The following is a 20,335-nucleotide window of genomic DNA, read 5'->3' on the forward strand; positions in this document are numbered from 1 at the left end:
TCTACAATTTTTTTTTTTGTGTGTGTCAAGTACTTCAATTTAATATAAAATAGAGTATTAGGCCTGGGATGTGAGTTTGTAAGAGACCTTTTGTTTTTAAAGGCAGGAGCTGAGTTGGATATAAATAACAAAATGATAAATACCTATTTATCTGATTGATAGTGACAAATAGCACTTACATGTGTATGTGCTATGGATATCTTCCAAAAAACCACACTTTCAGGACTATTAATGTGAAGAGCTTAGTATAGGTATATAAGCTTCCATATAGTTTTTTTTTCAGCTTGTCATTTGCTCTCTCTCGTTGTACTACTTTTCACATAGCATAAAATCCACACCAAACAACACAATGTGCCATTTTTTTTGTCTATCTGAAAAAAAACCCAGTTGTAATGAATATGGCTGTCCTCACATAAAGTTTATATAAAAGGGGAATTTCAAAACCATTCACAGAAGTTGAAGTGACACATTTAACTGACTCTTACTAAGAATTCTGGTCCTAAATGCGAGTATTGAACATACTCCCCAAGGAAATAAACTAAGGTGGACGAGCATGTGTATGCCAGTAACTTTTGTGCATATAAAGCCCTTGCAATGACTGAATTCAGCCACTGGTGAATGTGTACTGCTAACATGCCGGGAGTCTGCAGATACACGTCTGCTAATTTCTCAAATAATAGATGGCATTTACCACAGACTGAAAATGTGAAAATGCCACAAATCATATTCACACTTGAAAATCTAAGTGTCTGTGGTATTTACCCTGAAATTAAAATAATTGTCTGAGGTGAGTTACATTAGTTTAAAATATCCATAGTTATATGGGTATAAGTAAAAGTACAAACCCAGAACACTTCCGTATCATTCAACATACTACACAAAGAACAAAGGCCATTTTATTTAAAAAATCCCCCTTTAAAACCAGCGTGCCAGGTTTCTTCAGTGCTTCAGGAAAGTACCCGTTACTCAATAAAGTTGAATGAGGATTTCAGAACATTTTACCTTGCCTCTGACAAAGGTTTGTCAGTGCAACTTACAGTAGGAATACTTCTCTGTAATAAGAGAAAAATACATTCAGTGGGCAAATTAAGTAAGAGTGGGAAGTTCTCTTTGTAAATGTAATACTGCTGACTAAATCTAGAGGAGTGATACGTATACTGCAATTATGTATTGAATAGGCCGTGTTTTGTATATCTGCCTAAATATGGGTATGAAATCTGAGGTCTTTAGTATTTGAAAATGTAACACTGATATTGTATTATGCATTTTCTTTTGTTAAGAAACTGAAATAGTCCTTATTTATAGAGCCTCTGTCTTCATAGACATTAAGATCTCCTCGATCTCACATACTCACTCCCAAGCTAGTGGCAGTTACCTCAGTAATCAGAATCATAAACTTAATTGGGAAACCTGAAGCTAATCACAACCAGTCATGAAGCGTGTTGAACAAAGCCCATGAAAAACATGCAAGAAATTCCATTTAATTAACAGGAGATTGATTTCTGCTGGATTTAAGATGCAGAGTCATGCACGCAAAGAGTTTAACTCAAGTCCAATAAGAAGCAGTGAAAGCATGGAGTAGCGTATTAATTGTTAGATTTATAACCTCATAATCTTTGCAAATAGTTTATTTCTCTATTGCCATGGTTTTTGTACATATGACAAAATCTGAAGGAGTTTTCCTGACACTAAGCCACATGCTTCCTACATTTTAATAAGTGAAATGTAGCTTGTTGTTGAAAAATTCCATATATTTTCCTCTACCTGATGAAACAGGTTTGGGTTAGTTTTTGATGCAAAATTGTAAAGTGTAAATAACTTCTAGAAAGTGCAATTTTGCAATTATGATTTATTTTATGCTTAAATTATTATTTTTTTTTTTTACGTATACAAGTCTTCACTTACAGGTCCTTTGCCATTGCATTTGTAATATAAAGGGCCACTTGGGTAACCAACATTTAAATCCACTCTAAAGCCATTACTCTGAATTAGGTATTACATCTATCTATGTGTGTGTGTATATAAATATATGAATCAGACAGTGTGCCTGTGATTTCAGGTTAACTAAGACTTGCCAGTTAATAAGTTGTTGTGATAGTATTTGAAGGCTCAGAAACTCATTCTTTTGGACAAACTTACCTCCTTCTGCACACAGAATCTTTGCACACAAAAGCAGTTGCCAGACTGAGTTTGCAAACTGTCATTGGTGGACAAAGAAACTGTGAGATCTCCTATTGTTTTAAATTTGACACATATCAAGAAAGACCTTATATGGTTCCTTCCTAAATCAAATTATTCTGATTTAGAAACACAGATATTAGAACCATAGTAATCAAGAGATACCTAATGCTTGCTCACTTTTTTATTAGTTAAAAATTAAAACTTGCAAGCTCAATCCTTAAGTCACAACTAGTTTCATTTTTTTTTTTCTAATGAAACCTTATTTATAATTCACTGGTTCTGTTAAGAGAATTACTATCAATTTGAAATGAAATACCATCCATATCACTGCCTGGAAAATCTGACTCATAGTGAGAGGAACCCCTCTTCTGGTGGAAGCACGGAACACCATGCATGGAAGCGCTGTACAGCAGAAAGTTATCCCAGGCTATCCTCAGCCATGGGAGAGAGATGGCACTTTTACAGAGCAATTCATTTCCCTTTAAAGAAGACATCTAACATAAGTCAGTTTGCATGTCTTTTTATTCAGACTGACTACAAGGCCTAAAAAGCCACCTAAGAAGCTCCCACCTCCTACCCCCTAATTTGTCTGCAAAAGGACCACTCAGCATGCTATAGCATACTTGGCTGATACCAAAGATCAAGTATGTCATTGATATTTACTAGCTTCTTTCGGCGCAATTTCCAAAAGGGATTCATGTGGATATATTGAATAGAACAGAATTTTGATCATCAGCTTGTATATATTTACATTGAAAAATCACTGGAAAATGTTAAGGCCACCATGATTGCTGTCGCTTCTGAGAATCTGAACATTTGATTCCTGTGCAGCTTTACTTCTCAATTCCACAGTTTCTTACTTTTTTGCTAAAACCAGAACACGCATTTTCACCCACATTTATGCCTCAGGGTGAATTCTTAACATAGTAAATGGTATAATTTTCCTCTTGCTATTTTAGTCACTTGGCTTTATCAAATCTCTTTTTATCTTTCCCTTGTTGTTTTCCCTGTATCTTCTGCAGAAATTCCCTTTTGCTACACTTTTGCTTTCTGTGATCATCCCTTTCCTCAGTTTGAGTCTTCCCAAAGACACTTCTCCCAGGAAGCTCAGCAAAATAAACTTGCTAACGTAATCCTAAGTGTCTGTTTCTGGTTTAGCATTGACATAGTTTAGTGACACTGTGCCTTCCAGTCACCTAGTGTGTTACACTGCTGATCAGTTCTTGCTGAGATTGCTAGCTGAGCCATCCGGATAATGTGTTGGGCCTCTACCTGTCTGGTGTATTGTTCTGGATACTCCATGACACGAACTCTGAGAACAGCATAACCAGGCAGATCTCTCAGCAGGACGGATCTACAAAGGCCGCATTTCAAACATTCCCCAGAAGAACGGAAAAAGCTTAGTAGCATCTGAAAGGGTTTTCAATCATTCTGTGAAGAGCAGGAAAAGTGTTTGTACTGTATCGTCCTTCTTGGCATAGTGCTGTAGTGCAACATGTTTTACTAGGATTTTAAACACTTCAAGAAAGCATCTATGCATACTTCTGCACTTATGCCATGAAATTTATTGCTATGGAAATATTAAAAACAGTCTATGACTAAGGACGGGCAAACCCGTTCAGGCAAAATAGTATCCAGCCTCAGTCTCCATTCAACGCTCAAAACGAATTGTAGCCATTTTCATGCTTTATAGTGGCTTAATATCTTTCTTGTATCATTAAAGTATTTTGGCCATTTACATCCAATGCACACAGGCTCCAACTCACTCAGTTCAATGCGTAATTTGGCCACAGCAATTCCAGCAGCATCTCTGAGAAATCAAATTAAATTAGATGAAATTATCCTTACTATTCTTTGCCTTCTCATGCTTCATTTAAATTTCCTGGCACAGAAGCATCTTCTAGATTAACTGCAGCACTGAGTGCATCACCTTCCTTCAAAACATTAAAACTTCAGATGATTTATTGCTTCTGACATGTAGAGTGCACTCTGAGGATTAACTGAATGGAAACCTTTACATTGGAGGGAATTTAAAAAGAGCAACAGCATCTTCCAGCAGAGCGTGTTGTGGGTCCTGCTGTCTGAGCAGCTTCTCCCACTGGAGAAAAGCAGCTGACCTCAGGCAAACAACTGTGGGAGAGCACGCAAGGTAGGCTTGCTTCGTGTTCACATGCATAAATATCTTCTCTTTTGGATATCATGTTTTCTTTTACTGTCAGGGATTTTACTGTTACAGGCTTTCTCAAGTTAGTCCCTTGGACCCAAAGAATGTCCTGTTTTCCAGTATCTGTATCTCCACTTGAGGTAGCAGACTTCTGGATTACTGCATTGTATGACAGAAATCCCACAATTAAAAATAGGTCTAACATCTATCAATAACTGCAATGTCTCCTGGAGAGTAATTTGAAACTATTGTCTAAAATTACCTCTTAAAGGAACACATTAACAAAGGCTTATGATTATAATTGATCTACGTATTTATCTGTCTCCCCTTCCCATTTATTTAATTACTATGAATTTAAGTATGATTGCAGACCATTCTTAAGTACAGATACTTCTCTGCTTATAGAATAGATTTAAAGATTTAGCCCTCTGTTCCCTGGAGAGCGCTACACACAAATGCTCAGATTACACAATGAGTTCCTAGGAAAATGAAATTGTACAGAACTGCGAAGATTGGGCCTGTTAGAGGTAAATATGAATATTGTGTGAAGTTAGATGAAAACAACAAACAACGTTAACACATTCCAGAGCCTAAAGGCAGAAACTATTGAATATGACAAAGCCATGCTTCTCCTCCAAAGAGATTATGTACCATTTTTTCCTTGAGTTACAAATCTGTTATACAATTAAAATGACAAGAGCTATTTTGAAAATTCTGGAAACATTAAGTTTTTGGTTTAAATGATAAGCTGCCTGTTTAGTAAGTGTCTGTATACTTTCATCAAGGGGCAAAGCAAGTGCTCTTTCACTCTGCCAACACACCATAGAGAATGTAACTATCAGGAAAATTACACCGTGCAAGAACACATGAATTAACATGGTGGAAAAAAATTGAGCTCAAATAAACTGTGTTCCCATAAAGATGTCCAAGACCAAGTTGCCATAATAATAACCAGAAGTGCCACAGGCTAAAATTTTTAAAAACGTTCACGTAATTTACAACGCCAGTCCTTTTTCAAGGTAATGTTTCTTTAAAAATAACACTGTGTTTTACAAAGGAGTTATTTTTCTCTTACGCACCTACAAATGTTATAGAAATACAATTTGCCATCCTAAATCAGGAAAATCAGTTTTGAAAATTTCTTCTCATTGCCGAACGGCTTGTAATGTGAAGACTTTGCCTCAGTATAGCTACAGAACTCCATTTCCCACATGAAAGATTGATGCATTCCTCATGTCAGTTCTTTCTACTACAATTCATTGAAAAAAGTTACTAATGAAGGTAATCATGACATGGTCACCCACTTATATATACGCAGAAGAAAAAGTCTGGAAAAGAATTTAAATTAAAACTGGGATAATAAGAAAGAAATCACAAAGCTAACATGGTACAACTCATCAATTTGAGTCACCACATGACTCAACAATTCTCTTTAATAAAATAGATATAAGGATATGAAACAATACAAGTTCATTATTACAAAATGCAGTTTTCAGTGAGACATTTTTATAAATCAATATTACATTTAGAAACCCATGATGGTTTCACAGAGGATTACTCACATTAATTCTTCTTACCTGTTATAGTTGCTTTGTTAATAGATGGCTGGTTACACATTGGTGACCGTCTGTTTAAAAGAAAAGAAGAAAAAGGTATAAGCCTGATAAACTCACAGATGATTGAATCCTTTAGCAATATAATAGAAAATATGTTTCCTTGGGAAATTATTTGGGACTGGAATACCCTGGCATTGCCAAAGAAAAAGTTCATTTAGAACAGATATTTCTTTCTAGAGTAGAAAGAAATGGACAACTTACCGTGAAACCTATCTACATATTGGGAACTCCAAGAGAGGAATATTTTAGGAATTTACAAGTTCATTAAAGACTTGCCTAATCATATTTAGAGCTTACACCTAGCTTGAAGTCTGATTTATATATGTAGTTATCATTACTCTAACAGAGCTTGTCCTTTGCATGTTCTCTGACCTGAAACATTTTTTAAAAATTATTATTATTATTTCACTTTTTGCATATACCTTTCACAAATTATTTTGCTTATACCTTTCACAATAGTCTTTAGGGTAAACAATTCAGTGGATTGCTTTGCCCACTGAAGAAAGCTAGAACTGACACTCTCTGGACTGACACAGCTGCATAGGGACGTGAGGATGACTGCAAGCAGGGGCCACATAGAGTCTGCATATTCCAGCCAAGGGGGCTGGAATTCTTTTACTGGTGCTGCATATGCCATGGTAGGCAGCTGTATTTGGAATGCTAATTGCTTCTAAGTTCTAGAGACACACATTTTGGCTGAAGGAAATTACTCCATTACAAAACTTGCCAGTGTAACTGATGTTAATGTTAAGCGTGACACTGTAACACGATTGGAGAAAGATCATATTTATAATGTCTCATTTACAATCATGAATTATTGTGGATAAGTGGGATGTCATTATCTTGGATGAGTTAGGCAGAGTTCTAGGTTCAGATCATGCAAGCAGCTCACAATGAGTGTAGCTGTCTGCTCACTTTGGTTCATTTGCAAGACTCAGACTCTGCCTGAATGATCATCTTTGAATGATCTTTGACATATGACTAATTTATTGAAAATCATATAAATTGCACAAAACCACTCCAAGTTTATGCAAGGACAGCAATGCAAGAGCAATTAGTAGGCAGAGCGCTGTTGTCTCAGCTATCAAGTATAGCATCTTCAAGGAGTTAATAAACTCATTACTGACCCACATGTTTTATGCAGGTTTGGTGGCACAGACTGAAATCTCTAAAATGTAATTGTTATTTGTAGTTTACATTTAAGAAAATACCACTGCAAAAAGTTCAGTGACCAGAAACTGACACTCACTTGCTGGGTGCCCGATCTTGTAAATTGGTTAATGCAGCAAAGTTATTCCGTACAGTACGCAAGCTGGCCAGCACCTGGAACAGACAAAATGGTTTTAGTCTGAATTTCTGCACAGATGAGACTGATTTATCTCTGCTCCACAGTGCTGAAAGAGAAAGGCCAGGACATTGCAAAACAACCGTAAAATGTTTCCAGGGTTGGTTTGTCTGAAGCCTTTGACCATTATTTAACAATAACATGTCTGTAATACAAGGGCAATAGTTTATTTCTTTCTTTTCTCCTCATAAACAACTCATTATTTGTTCAAAGGCAGACTTACTTGAAGAGAAGGAAAGTTTTTCACGGAATACTACTTAGTTCTTTAAAATGACCACAAAAGCATTCATGTTTGGAAGATAATAGCCCATTCAAGCCTAATACTTCATGCCTAAGAAATGATTACAGAATTTTCCATTTGCAGTTCAGCCCCCACAAATCTCAGAGGACAAAAGCAGTGAGATTGTCTCGTCTGCCAGGAAAAATAAAAGTGGCTCCTTTAAGGGGTGCAGTTAATTTGGGGATTTAATGCAGAAGGTCAGAGTAAGAGGAAGGCATCACCTGAGCAGGTGGGAAATGTCTGCAGGCTCTTATGAGCTTTGCACATTGTGAAGGATGACATAAATGAACTACTTCCTTCTGGACTCAATTTCATGCAAGTCAGCAGCTGGTGGAGACAGCAGAGGAGTGTGCGGTAAGTGGCACAGGCACTCTCTTCCGAAGGCAGCTGGATAAATGCAACAAGTTTTGTACTGCATAAGAATAATAAGATGTACCCCTCTGACTAGGGAGAGGTAGTTCAGTGCTCAGAGAAGAACTACGAGTTGTTTGGAAGCAGACTGGGCACGGGAGGAGGCAGCAACACCAATCACTGGGGTGTCTTTTCTCCACCCAGACTGGGCTGGTTCCCTGGTGAACCCACTGCAGGAATAACAAAGGCAGGAATGGGAATTTGGGTTCCAGAGGTCTGAGTGGAGGGGGATATAACTCTCTTTTTATAGCTTCTAAAGTTTATACATGAGGTAGGAAGGGGGTAGGAGGCTGAAGAAAAAGGAAGGATTTAGTGAAAGCTTGTAAGAGACAGAAAATATTCAGGAGATAATAATGACTGGTATTGTTCAAGCTATTGTAGGTAATTCCCAAATGAGTAAAGGTAATAGAAGTAAAAATACATTTGTTCCATAATCAGACAGTATCAATTTCATTATGTTTTATTTTCCAAAGGTCAGGAGGTAAACTCCATATTTTACATTCAGCGCAGAATAAATATAATCATATGTCAAATTTGCATGCCCAGGGTCCAGTGACACTAAAAAATACTGTACTGAAATGCTGGATATACACAGATGGAAATCAAGCGTGAACTGAGCAGGAGGAGAAGAAAGATCCTGGAGTTAAAAAGTTCAACACTGAATATATAAAATACAAAGAAAAACTGCTGAAGTTGTAAAAGAAAAGGATGAGTTGAAGGTAGAAGGAGAAGGAAAGCATAAATGGAAAAAAACTTGGGCTTGTTAAGGTAAGACACACATTTTAGTGACTGCTGTCCATTTTCAGTTCTCTTCAGCCAGTCTGCCTGGGTTCAGTTTATGTGTGGCAGGATGCTGAGATGGCTTTTATGTGCTGAGAGAAACAGAGAAACATGCACATGTGCACAGAGAAACATGTCTGTGTGGCTCCCAGAGATGTCTCAGGCCATGAAAAAATGTAGTCAGCTTTCCCGGCTGCAAGTTCCTACTCAGTAAGCCCTCTTGGACTGAAATTGGTTGTATATTCAGGTGCACTGAGGACTGGAGCCTGTACAAAGGTAGCAAACTAGACTCCTCAGTGAGTGACCTCAGGTACAGCTACGCTTATCAGCTCTGCCTTTGCCAGACTGCAATGAGTGACTCAGTACCTGCAGCGCAGGGCTGCATTTCAGAAAGGTTAGTAGGCTAGGCATGACGCCACATGAAAACATGAACCTAGCTGGGGTATGTGTTGGATCTGAAGTAAGAGGACAATCAGCACCTGGGGTGCTGGTGAAAGAAGTGTGCGGAGCTGCAAGATTGCTCAGGGCCAGTTAAGAGTGCAGGCTAATGAGCCTTGCCGGACCCATCCTCAGGTCCCTGATGAGCTGTGAGGGAGTCTCTCCACCATGCCCACCACTATGCACATTGACCAGATTTTTCCACTGCCTGAGATCATATGAATCTCTGCTTTCTCAGAAAGCAGAGACTTGACTGTTTGGTTTGTATGTCCTTCTATTTGTTCTCCTGGCAGGTACGGTAACTGTTTTGTTGGTCCAGGGCTCAAATGTCTAGCAGCTGCCCAGCATCCCAGCTGCTTTAGCATACATGCACATTTTTTGACAGTTTCTGCAAGTGCAAAGCATCTCCACATACATAGTAATGAATGTAAAAGTGACAACAAAATCTTTGGCCACTGGCTACAGTGCAGCTAAACAACTTGACTTACTGTGTAACGGTATTCATATTTATAAGTCTAATATAGTATAAGTACATAAGATAATATTTCTATTTTTCATTATAATTTGCTTCAAGTGACAGTTTCTCTGTGCACAGAGGTTCCACTTGTGCTTGATGTTTGTAGAGTTAACTTTGGAGCAAAAAGCAACCAGTCACCTGCAAAGCTCTTCAGGTTTAATCCCTAAGTAAATAATATTATTTTCAAAATCAAGTCATATACAAAGAGTTGCGAGTGAGTTAAAAGAAATCAAACTTTTTTGATTATAAAAAAACCTACAGAATTGGTCCTTAAATTTTAATCTATGATTCTATGATTCTATGATTTTATATTTTGAAAAGCAAAATGCTACAAATAATTAAATTACAGCACTTGTATATTACAATACAGAGAAGTGCAACTAATAATATCTTTATGATAGATTTTTTTAATTTTAGCTTACAAAATTCCATTCTGGTAAAAATAGTACGTTATCTTGTCCTGTGGCCAGATTCTGCATGGGGGACACAGCATGCCACCATGCCTCCAGTCAACAAATGCAGCCACACTTCCATGGTGATGTGCTGAATAGTAACTGGAATGCTAAAATTTGTACTATTGCCATCAAGTGCCTCATGATTAGGTGGTACAAGCCCTCTATCAATTAAGAAAATAGAGATGGCCTGAAATAACTGCAACATGATGTGTTCCACGTGCCCTGATCTACTGCCACCTGGAAGCCCCGCATGGATTAAAACAGTGCTTTGGCTGTTTGCAACACCAAAATGCATAGACATGACTAAATGTTGCTCTAGGAAGACATTAAAAAGGTGGTCTGTATGATGTCTAGACATTGCACTGCCACATGGGATCCAGTTTCTGAAGTCCTCAGTGAGGTCCTAATACTGCTAATGTAACTCAGAGGGGTGGGCCCTGTACTTAGCTGCAGACACATGTGAGCAGGCCCCACTGGGAGATGGGATTTTGCATATTCAAATAATTTTTAGATATGGGCTACATTTTTTTCTAAGATGTCGCTTCCCCTTTATTAGGCACGCTCTCTCAACTGCATCTCGATTCCCTCTGTGTCAGGGAATGTGACGTATGACAACTGACCCTGTGAGTGCTCTGCCTCCTGTTCAATGCAAATGAGAACAGGAAGATCTAAATCACTAACACAATTTTGCATTGAAATACTAACAGCTCTCAAATATGGCACCTTGGTGCAAGTAGCAATAACATTCAGCTCTCCTGCTCTAATTGCTGAAGCACGTCCAATGAGAATATGAAACCACCCTCAAAACAAATAAGGTGTTTTTTCCCAGGAAAAATATATCCATAAATGGAGTAAAATATTTGCTGTTTTTCTAGGCATACTACAACCTGTCTTATCTATGGGGCATAATTGGTACTAAAACTCAGATGACAATGAACATGAACTCAAATATAGCAAGTATTGTCAGATTTCTTGGCCACCATACACTTTTCTATGCTCAAGAGTCAGACTTTTTATGTTTCCTAAGGAAGTAAAACTAGAGGTGCTTTTATGTCTTTTCCCCTCTTTTTTTTTTTTTTTTCCTGTAATTTCTTCTCTTCCATTATTGGTGAAGTATGTTTACCATTTGAGAGATCTTTAAAGTATTCTTAGAAAAGGCCCTGGCTTACTCTTTTCTCTGCTAGCAAAAGATGAAGTTATTCTTCATATTAAGGACTTGATCAGCCAGTGTCTTATAAACACTGTACGTGCTTAGAACATAATTAAATATATAATAATCTATTAAATTAATATTAATTGTTTTAACAGCTGATCATTAGAGCAAAGCAACCTGCATCTTCAGACTGAAATTGGACACCTTCTGCTCATTTGAGACTGCTTGTATGACTCAACCTTTCCATTCTTCTTCAATCACATACAAGTTCCAGATTTATTTTTCCTCTCTGTAGTTACACTGAAATAACTTTCATTCCTATCTATTACAGGGTAAAACCTATCATCATGAGTTCAAGAAATATCAACGTTAACATTTGTTACATGACAAGACAGCTCTCCTGCTAAAAATTGTGGAGTTCCAATCTAAATTATATAGAATTTTGAGCTGGTATTTCATAAAACAGAATCTGAATGGAAAAATAAAACAAATAGAGATGGTTTTGTAAGGGTACATAAATATTATGGGTAAAGCTTATCTTGCATCTAAAAATTACCTTGTATTGAATGCATAGAAGATGTTCAAAAGGAGAAATTGTAATTATAAAAAGCAGGATAATAACAGAAAGCACAAATTTGTCTTCATTATGACTGTCTACCACAGTATTTGAAAAGAGATCAGTGGAAGGTGTTTATTGTGTTGTTGCACTTCAACTTTTCAGATAATCGAAAAGCACTAAGAAAGAGAAGTACAGATTACAGAGTGGGAGGTTTATAACTTTCAGTTTAAACAGTTTTTTCCTGTTCCAAGCAAACATACCTTACATAATATTAACAGTGGAGAACAAATTGTTTGGCCACTTGGCCTTTAAATTGCAAGATCACGTGAGAAATATGGCAAAACTGTGCCTACCTGAGCGAACGGTGTCACAATCAAATCATCTCCGTGTCTGAAAAAATGAGCAGAGTTGTAAGTTAGGTACGACTGCAAACTTATCTCATTGCTTTAACAGTAAGAAAATCAGGTTTTACAATGCCCTGTAAGTAACTCCAGTTTTATTCTTCAGCAGTTACTCACTACTGCTGCTTTACACATCCTTTGAAAAGTAAATATCAACTTAGTTACTGCCCAGCTGGCTGGCATGGGCAATAATTAAGTTATTGCCCCCTGTCTATGGGATGGCTGATGAACCAGCTGGTTTCTGCGCTGCCAGCTGGGCAAGAGACCAGTTGCCCAGGACCGAACTGCAGAGGTTTTATCCCAAAGGATGGAGATGAAAATACCGAAAGTGACCCCACTGGGGGTTACCAGCAAGTCTGTGAGCACTGGACAGGTGAGTAACTGCAGATGCCTGGGCAGTGCATGGCAGACGAATGAAAACCCAGTAAAACTTTCAAACTGACTCACACCTCTGTAGCTATAGGGAGCATGACTGAGTGTGTGCTGTTGCTGCGGCAGCCTCACCCACACCATGGGGTGACGTATGGGCACGGTGCCGGGATGACGCACTGTCGGGGAGAAGGGAGGAAGGGAAAGAGGGGTTCCTTTGCTTCAGCACTGAAAGCTGCCACTTGAAAACAGTTTACAAAAAATACCATTTTGTAAGTACAAGTAGGCTGAAGGGCTGTTGATCTTAAGAGTAGTATCTGTAGAGCTGAGGATATAGAGTCAGACCTCTCCAGCAGACCACAGGGACGGGTAAAACTTGGGAGTTTTCAGCTGATGTATCCAGTATATGGCAGCAATCAAGACAAAAAGAAATTTTCCAAAGACAAAAATCCAATATGACTCCATTTTGAATTTGCCTGATTTTGCAGTGAATTTATTGTGATGAGTTACAAGTTGCAGCTTACAGAAGAAATTACCATTGCTCTGGTGCTATTTTAATGTTATTTAAGCATAAAATATGAGTATTTAACAATAGATTTCAAGTCCATGAAAATCTAACCAGAAAAAGGCTTTCTGATGAACAGAGAAATATGATTTGCGTTGGAGTTGCTACAACATCATTCTTACCATTTATACAATTTTTCATACAACAGCAATGTTTTTGCAGGTACTGCAATAACCTAATAAAAAAGCAGTAAGTACAAACAGAGAGCCTGTAAGGACAAAACAAAACTCCCCAATATTCAGAATTAGCATAATGCTTAATATCTGTGCAGCTGTTTTTATTACCACCGCTTTCATTCCTGTTAGTTAAAACAGAGAAATGGATTTTTACAGACCCTGTGGAAGAAGTCTGCATTTCTAACAAGGTCTTTGCAGGAGTGGCTGGAATAAGGTGTTGCTTCAGGTGAAACCCCAGTCCCAGCCTGGCTGAAAAGGGTGTAAGCCTGATCTTCACACTGAACTAGAAGAAACATGGCACCGTGGGAGGAACTCATGAGGCCCAGTGAAGCCAAATCCAATTGTTTATTATAGACATCGTGAATCAGCCGAGGGCATTAACAGGGGAGTCAATGACCAGCTGGGTTTAGTACCTCTTCACATTTTCATTGGATCATGAAAACCTCAGGGAATGCCCTAGACTATCATTTCTGATCAGGATTGCTTAATTAGTTACACAGCTACACAAAGGCTTCAGCAGAAGAAAAGCCACATCCATCTTTTCCTTTTCTTTCCTGTTCTCCACTCAATCAGCCACAGTGTGAATACGTATGTTACCTCACTTCCAGAAAAACTGTGCTCTTTGTCTTCAAATTCTGTGAAATGACATTATCTGCTGTGCAACAGCTGGCTTACCTGCTCCTCAGTAAAATCTTCTCATTTCTTCCCTTTCATAAAGATTATTTTTACTATTTGCATATAGCCTCTCCATTTTGTCTTCTATTTTGACACTTAGAAAGAGGCACAGCTGTGTAGAGCAAAGAATCCTGCCTTAGTCATCCGAATGACCTGTGCAAAGGTGGAAGAGCCTAAAGCCTCCAGTAAGTTATTTGCCAGTCTTCCTTACGCCTACCCACTTTATCGGTTACTCAGATTGCTTAGGCAAAAAGCAAACAAAGTGTTGAGCAAATTCTTAGAAATTAGTCTTTCTTCTGAGTGATCAAATTCTACACAGAAATTGTATCTAAAATCAATACGCAAACCCATTTTTTACTGATCTAGTCTAATTCTCACATTTGGAAATGATGAAGGGGTGGAATCCTGGAGACGAAAAGTTTTACAAGTAGCAGCAGCACTGGACAAAGAACAAAAATATTAAGTTGTTTCTACCTGTAAATAAGTCAGAGTAGAGCTAATTCTTTCTAGGGTCACAAGCACCTGTCAGTGGCAAACACTCTAAATGCCCAACATGTGACACAAATGCACAAAATATTCATCAGTGCTTCAAATTCCCAGGCATCTGCTACCACAGATGAGCAAAATTGGTCATGGGCCCTGACCGTGCTGGCTGATTACATTTCCATATGTGAACTGCAAGAGAAAAGTTCTATGTCTTGTGATACAGTAAGAGGTAGGGGAAGCTGCTACATGACGTATTCTCTAATGTTATGAGAAGAGCATAATATTAGTTTGCTACTAAAATAAACCTCTCCTTCCTCTCCCCTTCTTTGCCAGAGCTACAAAAGGCTTTTGTCTGAAAATTATTTGAGTGAAGATGATGCTTACATTTTAACACATGAAGTATAAATACTAAGCTTACTTGAAGACATTAAAGGGATAGCATTGTCAAATTCTGCTCTATGTAACCTTCAAAGGTTACTATTTTTGGTTACTTCAAAGGTTACTATTTACTATTTAATTAACTATCAAAGTGCAGATTGGCCAAACTATGAAAACAGAATGGTCCTTCTCACTGTCTCCTATGGGCTTCCTTAGTGGAGGTGGTACTTTCTCGCTCTTCTTCCCATTTAGTGCTTCTGTTTGTCACCCCTTGAATGCTGAGGACTTCTAAGAGGCAACAAGTACATGCTTCTGGGCTTCCTGCCTTGGAGATTTTTTTCTTTTCTATAAAAGAGGATGACTCCACTCCTCTAATTTTCAAACTCGATTCTACTTCAGCTCTTGCCAGACTGATTTCATTGGAGAGCACTGACAAAACACTGTAGCTTGTTATTTTTTAGAGGAGGCATTTTAAAATAGTAATTTAATGCACTGAAGTCAGCCCAGGACTTAATTTTCACTTTTCAAATGCCACTTCTGTCAAGAGCAACAATTCCAGAAAATATCATTATTTTAGTGAAAGCGTGATACTGAAAGTACAGATATCCATAGCTTTCGTAAAGCAGTTTAGAACACACCAGACCCACTTGAATAGAAAGGCAATTGCATAGCATGGTGAGTAATCTTTAATCTACATTGGGTCAGGAAATCTGGAAGAGGTGAGAGTGCTCAAAAAGGGAGCAGACATGTCTGAAGTGGCTGTGTTATTTTCGTACCAAAGAGCAAGCACGCATGATTCAGTCAAAGTGCCATTGATCCGCAGCATACTGCGTGTGTAGCAAACACTACAATGTATGAGTGTCCTGCTGCTTTATTTTCAGATGATATGGAAGCTGATAGATGATTCTGTCTCGATTCTGGGCAGGATAGTACTACACATCTATATACAGAAGCAACAACAGGGAGTGCAAACCCTGTGCAATGTATCACAAGCTTCCAAATACAGATAAAGCTATTAATGTTTAAGGTTAGAAGAAATCATTCACATCAGTGTTAGACTCTGCTAGCTAGAATGTCTTGCATACTTGTTTACATCATCATTTGTCAAAGGAAAGACATGATGTGAAAGCAGAATAATTTTCACATAGCCCCAAAATTCAAAACGATCAAATCTACCACCACCAAAAAAGACTTGTAAAGCACACAACAGTCCACATGAGATGAATCGTTGTGGCATAGAACACAGGCCAAATTTCCATCAGCAGAACAAAGATTATATAATGCATTACAAGTTATCTACCTCGTTAAAGTAATGAATCCTAACCTTCTGCAAATTTTCTGTGTTTTGCTTCCTAACCTTTCCTATGCGACATACTTGAACCCACCCCGTATAACCTATGATGGTAACCACCCTGGCGAAGAGATAAAAGTGCTTTGCTAAGTCAGAAGTTAGATTAACATGCTCAGCTGACTGTTGCCAAATAAAAAGTGCAAAATTTTGCTTCCTCTCCTGAAGATTGGCATTAATGTGTCTCTTCTATCCCAATTACAGGACAGTAATTACCTTTGCCCCCACTAAAAAGGAACTTAGAGATGCACGCATGGACAGACAGAGAAGCAGGCAGGAAGATTAACACAAGGATAGGCAGGGTGACTGCATAACCTTTATTTCTTAACTAAGTTGGGATAATTTACTATAATAATCTAATAAGGAGTAGCTAGAGAGACATTATGCAGACTTGCTAGGATATAGTTAAAAAAGGAAGGCTGGTTTTTTAGTTGGGTCAGAACAAGAGTCCATTAAGAAGCAGTGAGTCCCAGACCTCAGAGACCACTAGAAATGTGTCTGCATTTGCCAGTGTGGAGCTTCACAGGGAAGGTCCTGAATAAGGTTTGTCTTCATAAGGGCCATAGTAAATGCAAATTAAGACTTTCTAGGCACAAGTGAAGAACACCAAGTGAGTGATCTTGAAGACACATATTGCAGATGAGAGACATGAACAGGATAAATAAGAGCTCTGTCTAAATAGAGCTGGGAAAATGTATAAAGTATATTTATACGCGTTTGACAGATACCTTTTCGTGGACAAGATATGGTCAAAATAAAATTCCTGGTTAATCTTGATACAATTTTTATAGCATTAATTTTAAGACTAGTGGAAGTAATCTTGATGCTTTGTATCACTTTAAAGCACGATCACACTGGTTTGCCAGACTCCCTCCATTTGAGTGAAAAACTCACTCATCTCCCTAGGACAAGTACTGGTTGAGGATGCCGGCCAGGCTTTAAATCCAACTGGCATAGTCTGTGTTGGATTATCTGGCTATAGACTTGGGACATAGCCTACTTGAGTCTGCCAGCAGACTTTGAAAAGCCCTAGGGGACAGTGCCTATCTGGAATCCCTGCACTGTGCTCCACAACAAGAACTAAGGCTTTTGTCACATCATCACAAGATGTGGCTTCATTTCTACAGAGTTGTTTTGGGACATTTTTAGTTTTGGTTTTTTTTTTTTTTATAGTAGAGAAACATAGCAAATATAAAAGTAAGGGGAAAGCCATACTGTCTACACAAAACTTACAAAATAGGGAAGAAGATTAACATAAAAGTAGACTATGACACTGTGGGCAGGCTAGGATTGAGGGTTGACAGAGTAAGCAATTGAAATTGTTGATGGAGTTATAAGCTACAGAGGAGGAGGTTGTTTTTCTTTATTTCTGGGAACAGAGCTACTTGAAACCCCTTCTTCTATCACACAGTAGACAGAAATCAGACCCTGAATGAAGCAGACTTGTCAACTACTGTCTGAGTGCTTCTGAACACCACAATCTTCCAAAACGTCATGCAGTTATGTCCTTCTGATACTTTCTAATATAGCAACAGAGCTTGCCCTAATTAGTCAAAAGTGTTGCTTGTAATATTGGGAGTTCTGGAGAGTTCAATCTACTTAATTTCAATTGAGCTAACCAGATAGAAGAGGATTGCCTCCGAAAAGCCACAGTCCCCGAGAAGTCCATTATCCCAGCCAAAAGAAAAGCTCATTATAGTAGTTCTTCTTAGACTATCTAACTAAGCAAGTTAGACTTAGAAAGACACACCAAAGCGCAAAACCATTTCTCCAGCATAAATCTTACTAGCAAATACTGCAGATAAGTGTTTCCAAATACCCTGGTTAATTCATGTGGAACACAGATCATGTTGCTCCACCATGGCATGCTGATGAAGAAAACAATACTTGGCTGCCTTATGATCAGAGAAGCTGTTGGAAGTTGCTCCCCTTTGTCCGGTGGACTCGGCCAGGCCTAAGGCGGACTCACTGCTGGCCAAGGCCAAGCCAACAGGTAGCAGAATGTTTATGATAATGCCTCTGCGATAACATATTTAAGAAGGGGAAAAGAGAAAAAAAAAAAAGAAGAGAAGATGTGAAGACGGTGAGCGGTGGGCAGAGGGGGAGGTGGAGTCGTGGGCCCGGCCCGACTGCAAGAAGTGGGGAGGAGATGAGATGGGAAGAGAACCTGAGAGGCGTCTGCCTGAGCCGGTTGTGCAGAATTTTTTGTGAGAGGAATGGCTGCAGACGCCAAGATCAGTGAAGAAGGAGGGGGAGCAGTAATGCTGCTCCTGGCAGAGATTCCCCTGCAGCCCGTGGTGCAGCCCATGGTGAGGCCGGCTGTGCCCCTGCAGCCCATGGAGGCCCACGGAGGAGCAGAGATCCCCCTGCAGCCCGGGGAGGACCCCACGCTGGGGCAGGCGGATGCCTGAAGGGGGCTGTGGCTCGTGGAGGGCCTGCGCAGGGGCAGCTGTTCTGGAGGGACTGCACCCCGTGGAAGAGATGACCCATGCCAGAGCAATTTGAAGGACTGCGGCCCATGGGAGGAACCCCACGAAGGAGCAGGGGAGGAATGTGAGGAGTTCTTCCCCCGACAAGGAAGCAGGGGTGTGAAATAACGTGTGATGAACTGACCACAACCGCCATTCCCTTTTCCCCCCTGTGCTGCTCGGGGGGAGGTGGTAGAGATAATGTTAAGCCCGGGAAGAGGAAGGGGTAGGGGGAGGTTATCTTGTTCTCTGTCTCATTATCCTGCTGGTTTTAGTAATAACTGAATAGTTTTCCGCAAGTCAAGTCTGTTTTGCCCATAACGGTAACTTTAAGGATTTCTCCCTGTCCTTATCTCAAACCTTGAGCCATTTTTCCTTATATTATCTCTCCCTATTCTCTCAGAGGGTGGGGGGAGCAAGAGAGAGACTGCAGTCTGGTCCCGATCGGGGCTGAACTACGACACCTGATTACCTGTGTACCTTACTATGCAGCACCAGCATCATGTCACAACACCTGTGCTTTTGAGCAGACTAGAAACAAGAGACTTTGCTGGTGGATAAGGGCAGTTAACTGTATCTCAGTGATGACGATATAAACTAAGACCCATCGAATCCAGAAGCTTCATTCAGGATTGCTGGATGGGCTGGAATCAGAATCAGCTGACTAACTCAAAGAATGGGAAGTATTACTGTTTTTCCCCATTCCATATAGTATACTGTAGGAACACTATCAGGCTTCTTCCACCTCCCATGAAAGTATCACAGCGCCTTTGGAAGAGTTCAAGGATGATCAAGGCCTCTTGCATCCGATCCAACTACTTCCTTGCTCAGGAAACTTAAAGGTCTCCAAAGAGACTGCACTCGCACATCTGACTTGGGTAATTTGCCTGGGGAAATCATGCAGGTACTGATGTAGTGTGCCATCACAGAAGGATGCCAGCGTGATATCCAAAATATGAAAACACAGGACAAGTCAAAAAAGCACCTGTATTGCACTGGCCCAAACAGCCACCAAGCTTCAATGCTTTAATCCTACCATGATTCAGTAGATTTTTTAGATGACAGAAGAATGGAAGACAACTCTGGGCCTGCATTAAGTCTGATAGAGAATTATTCAGTCCCAAAGAGAAACAGCATGGTCTTGCCAGAGTCTTTCACTGGCATAGGTGATTTTCCTTCTAAGCTGAGAAGGCAGTCTGCCTGGGGGTCACTGAGGCGGTGGCAAGGGAGAAGCTCCTGCAGTGTGGAGGTTTGGTTTGTGCATTGAAAGAGGGGCTGGATTAAGCCAGAGGATGTAGGACTTTGAACCAGAAAAGAACTGAGCCCGATGAGAAGAGTCCAGGCCCATTCAGCTGTGCTGCTGTTGGACTGTTCATACAATAGAAATCATCATTTAGCTCTAAGCAAGGCTGTAAAGCAAACAAGCATCAGTGACTGAAGGATAGGTTTGTTTTCTGCTCAGGTTAGAGAAAATTAATGAGTGGGTGTGCACACATGACTGGAAGCAATCAAGTTAGTGCAGCTTAATGAGTTACTATTAATCAGTTTTGATTGCATTAGCTGACACACA

The 20,335-nt window shown here is 39.4% G+C and overlaps 1 protein-coding gene across 2 annotated transcripts in view; it reads right to left on the reverse strand.

Moving 5' to 3' along the window:
- The window catches only part of PDE4D (phosphodiesterase 4D), a 366,332-nt gene that overhangs the window by 98,188 nt on the left and 247,809 nt on the right, over positions 1 to 20,335 (reverse strand). For both annotated transcript variants that reach the window (XM_086770099.1, XM_086770101.1), the window contains exons 3-5: positions 12,253 to 12,289; positions 7,211 to 7,284; positions 5,923 to 5,972 (exon numbers count right to left, since the gene is read on the reverse strand). In XM_086770099.1, coding sequence (XP_086626225.1) covers positions 5,923 to 5,972; positions 7,211 to 7,284; positions 12,253 to 12,289 — 161 coding nt within the window. The remainder of the gene's footprint in view (positions 1 to 5,922; positions 5,973 to 7,210; positions 7,285 to 12,252; positions 12,290 to 20,335) is intronic.

This window comes from Chlamydotis macqueenii, chromosome Z (assembly GCF_036417535.1).
Source record: "Chlamydotis macqueenii isolate bChlMac1 chromosome Z, bChlMac1.mat, whole genome shotgun sequence".
NCBI lineage: Eukaryota > Metazoa > Chordata > Aves > Otidiformes > Otididae > Chlamydotis > Chlamydotis macqueenii.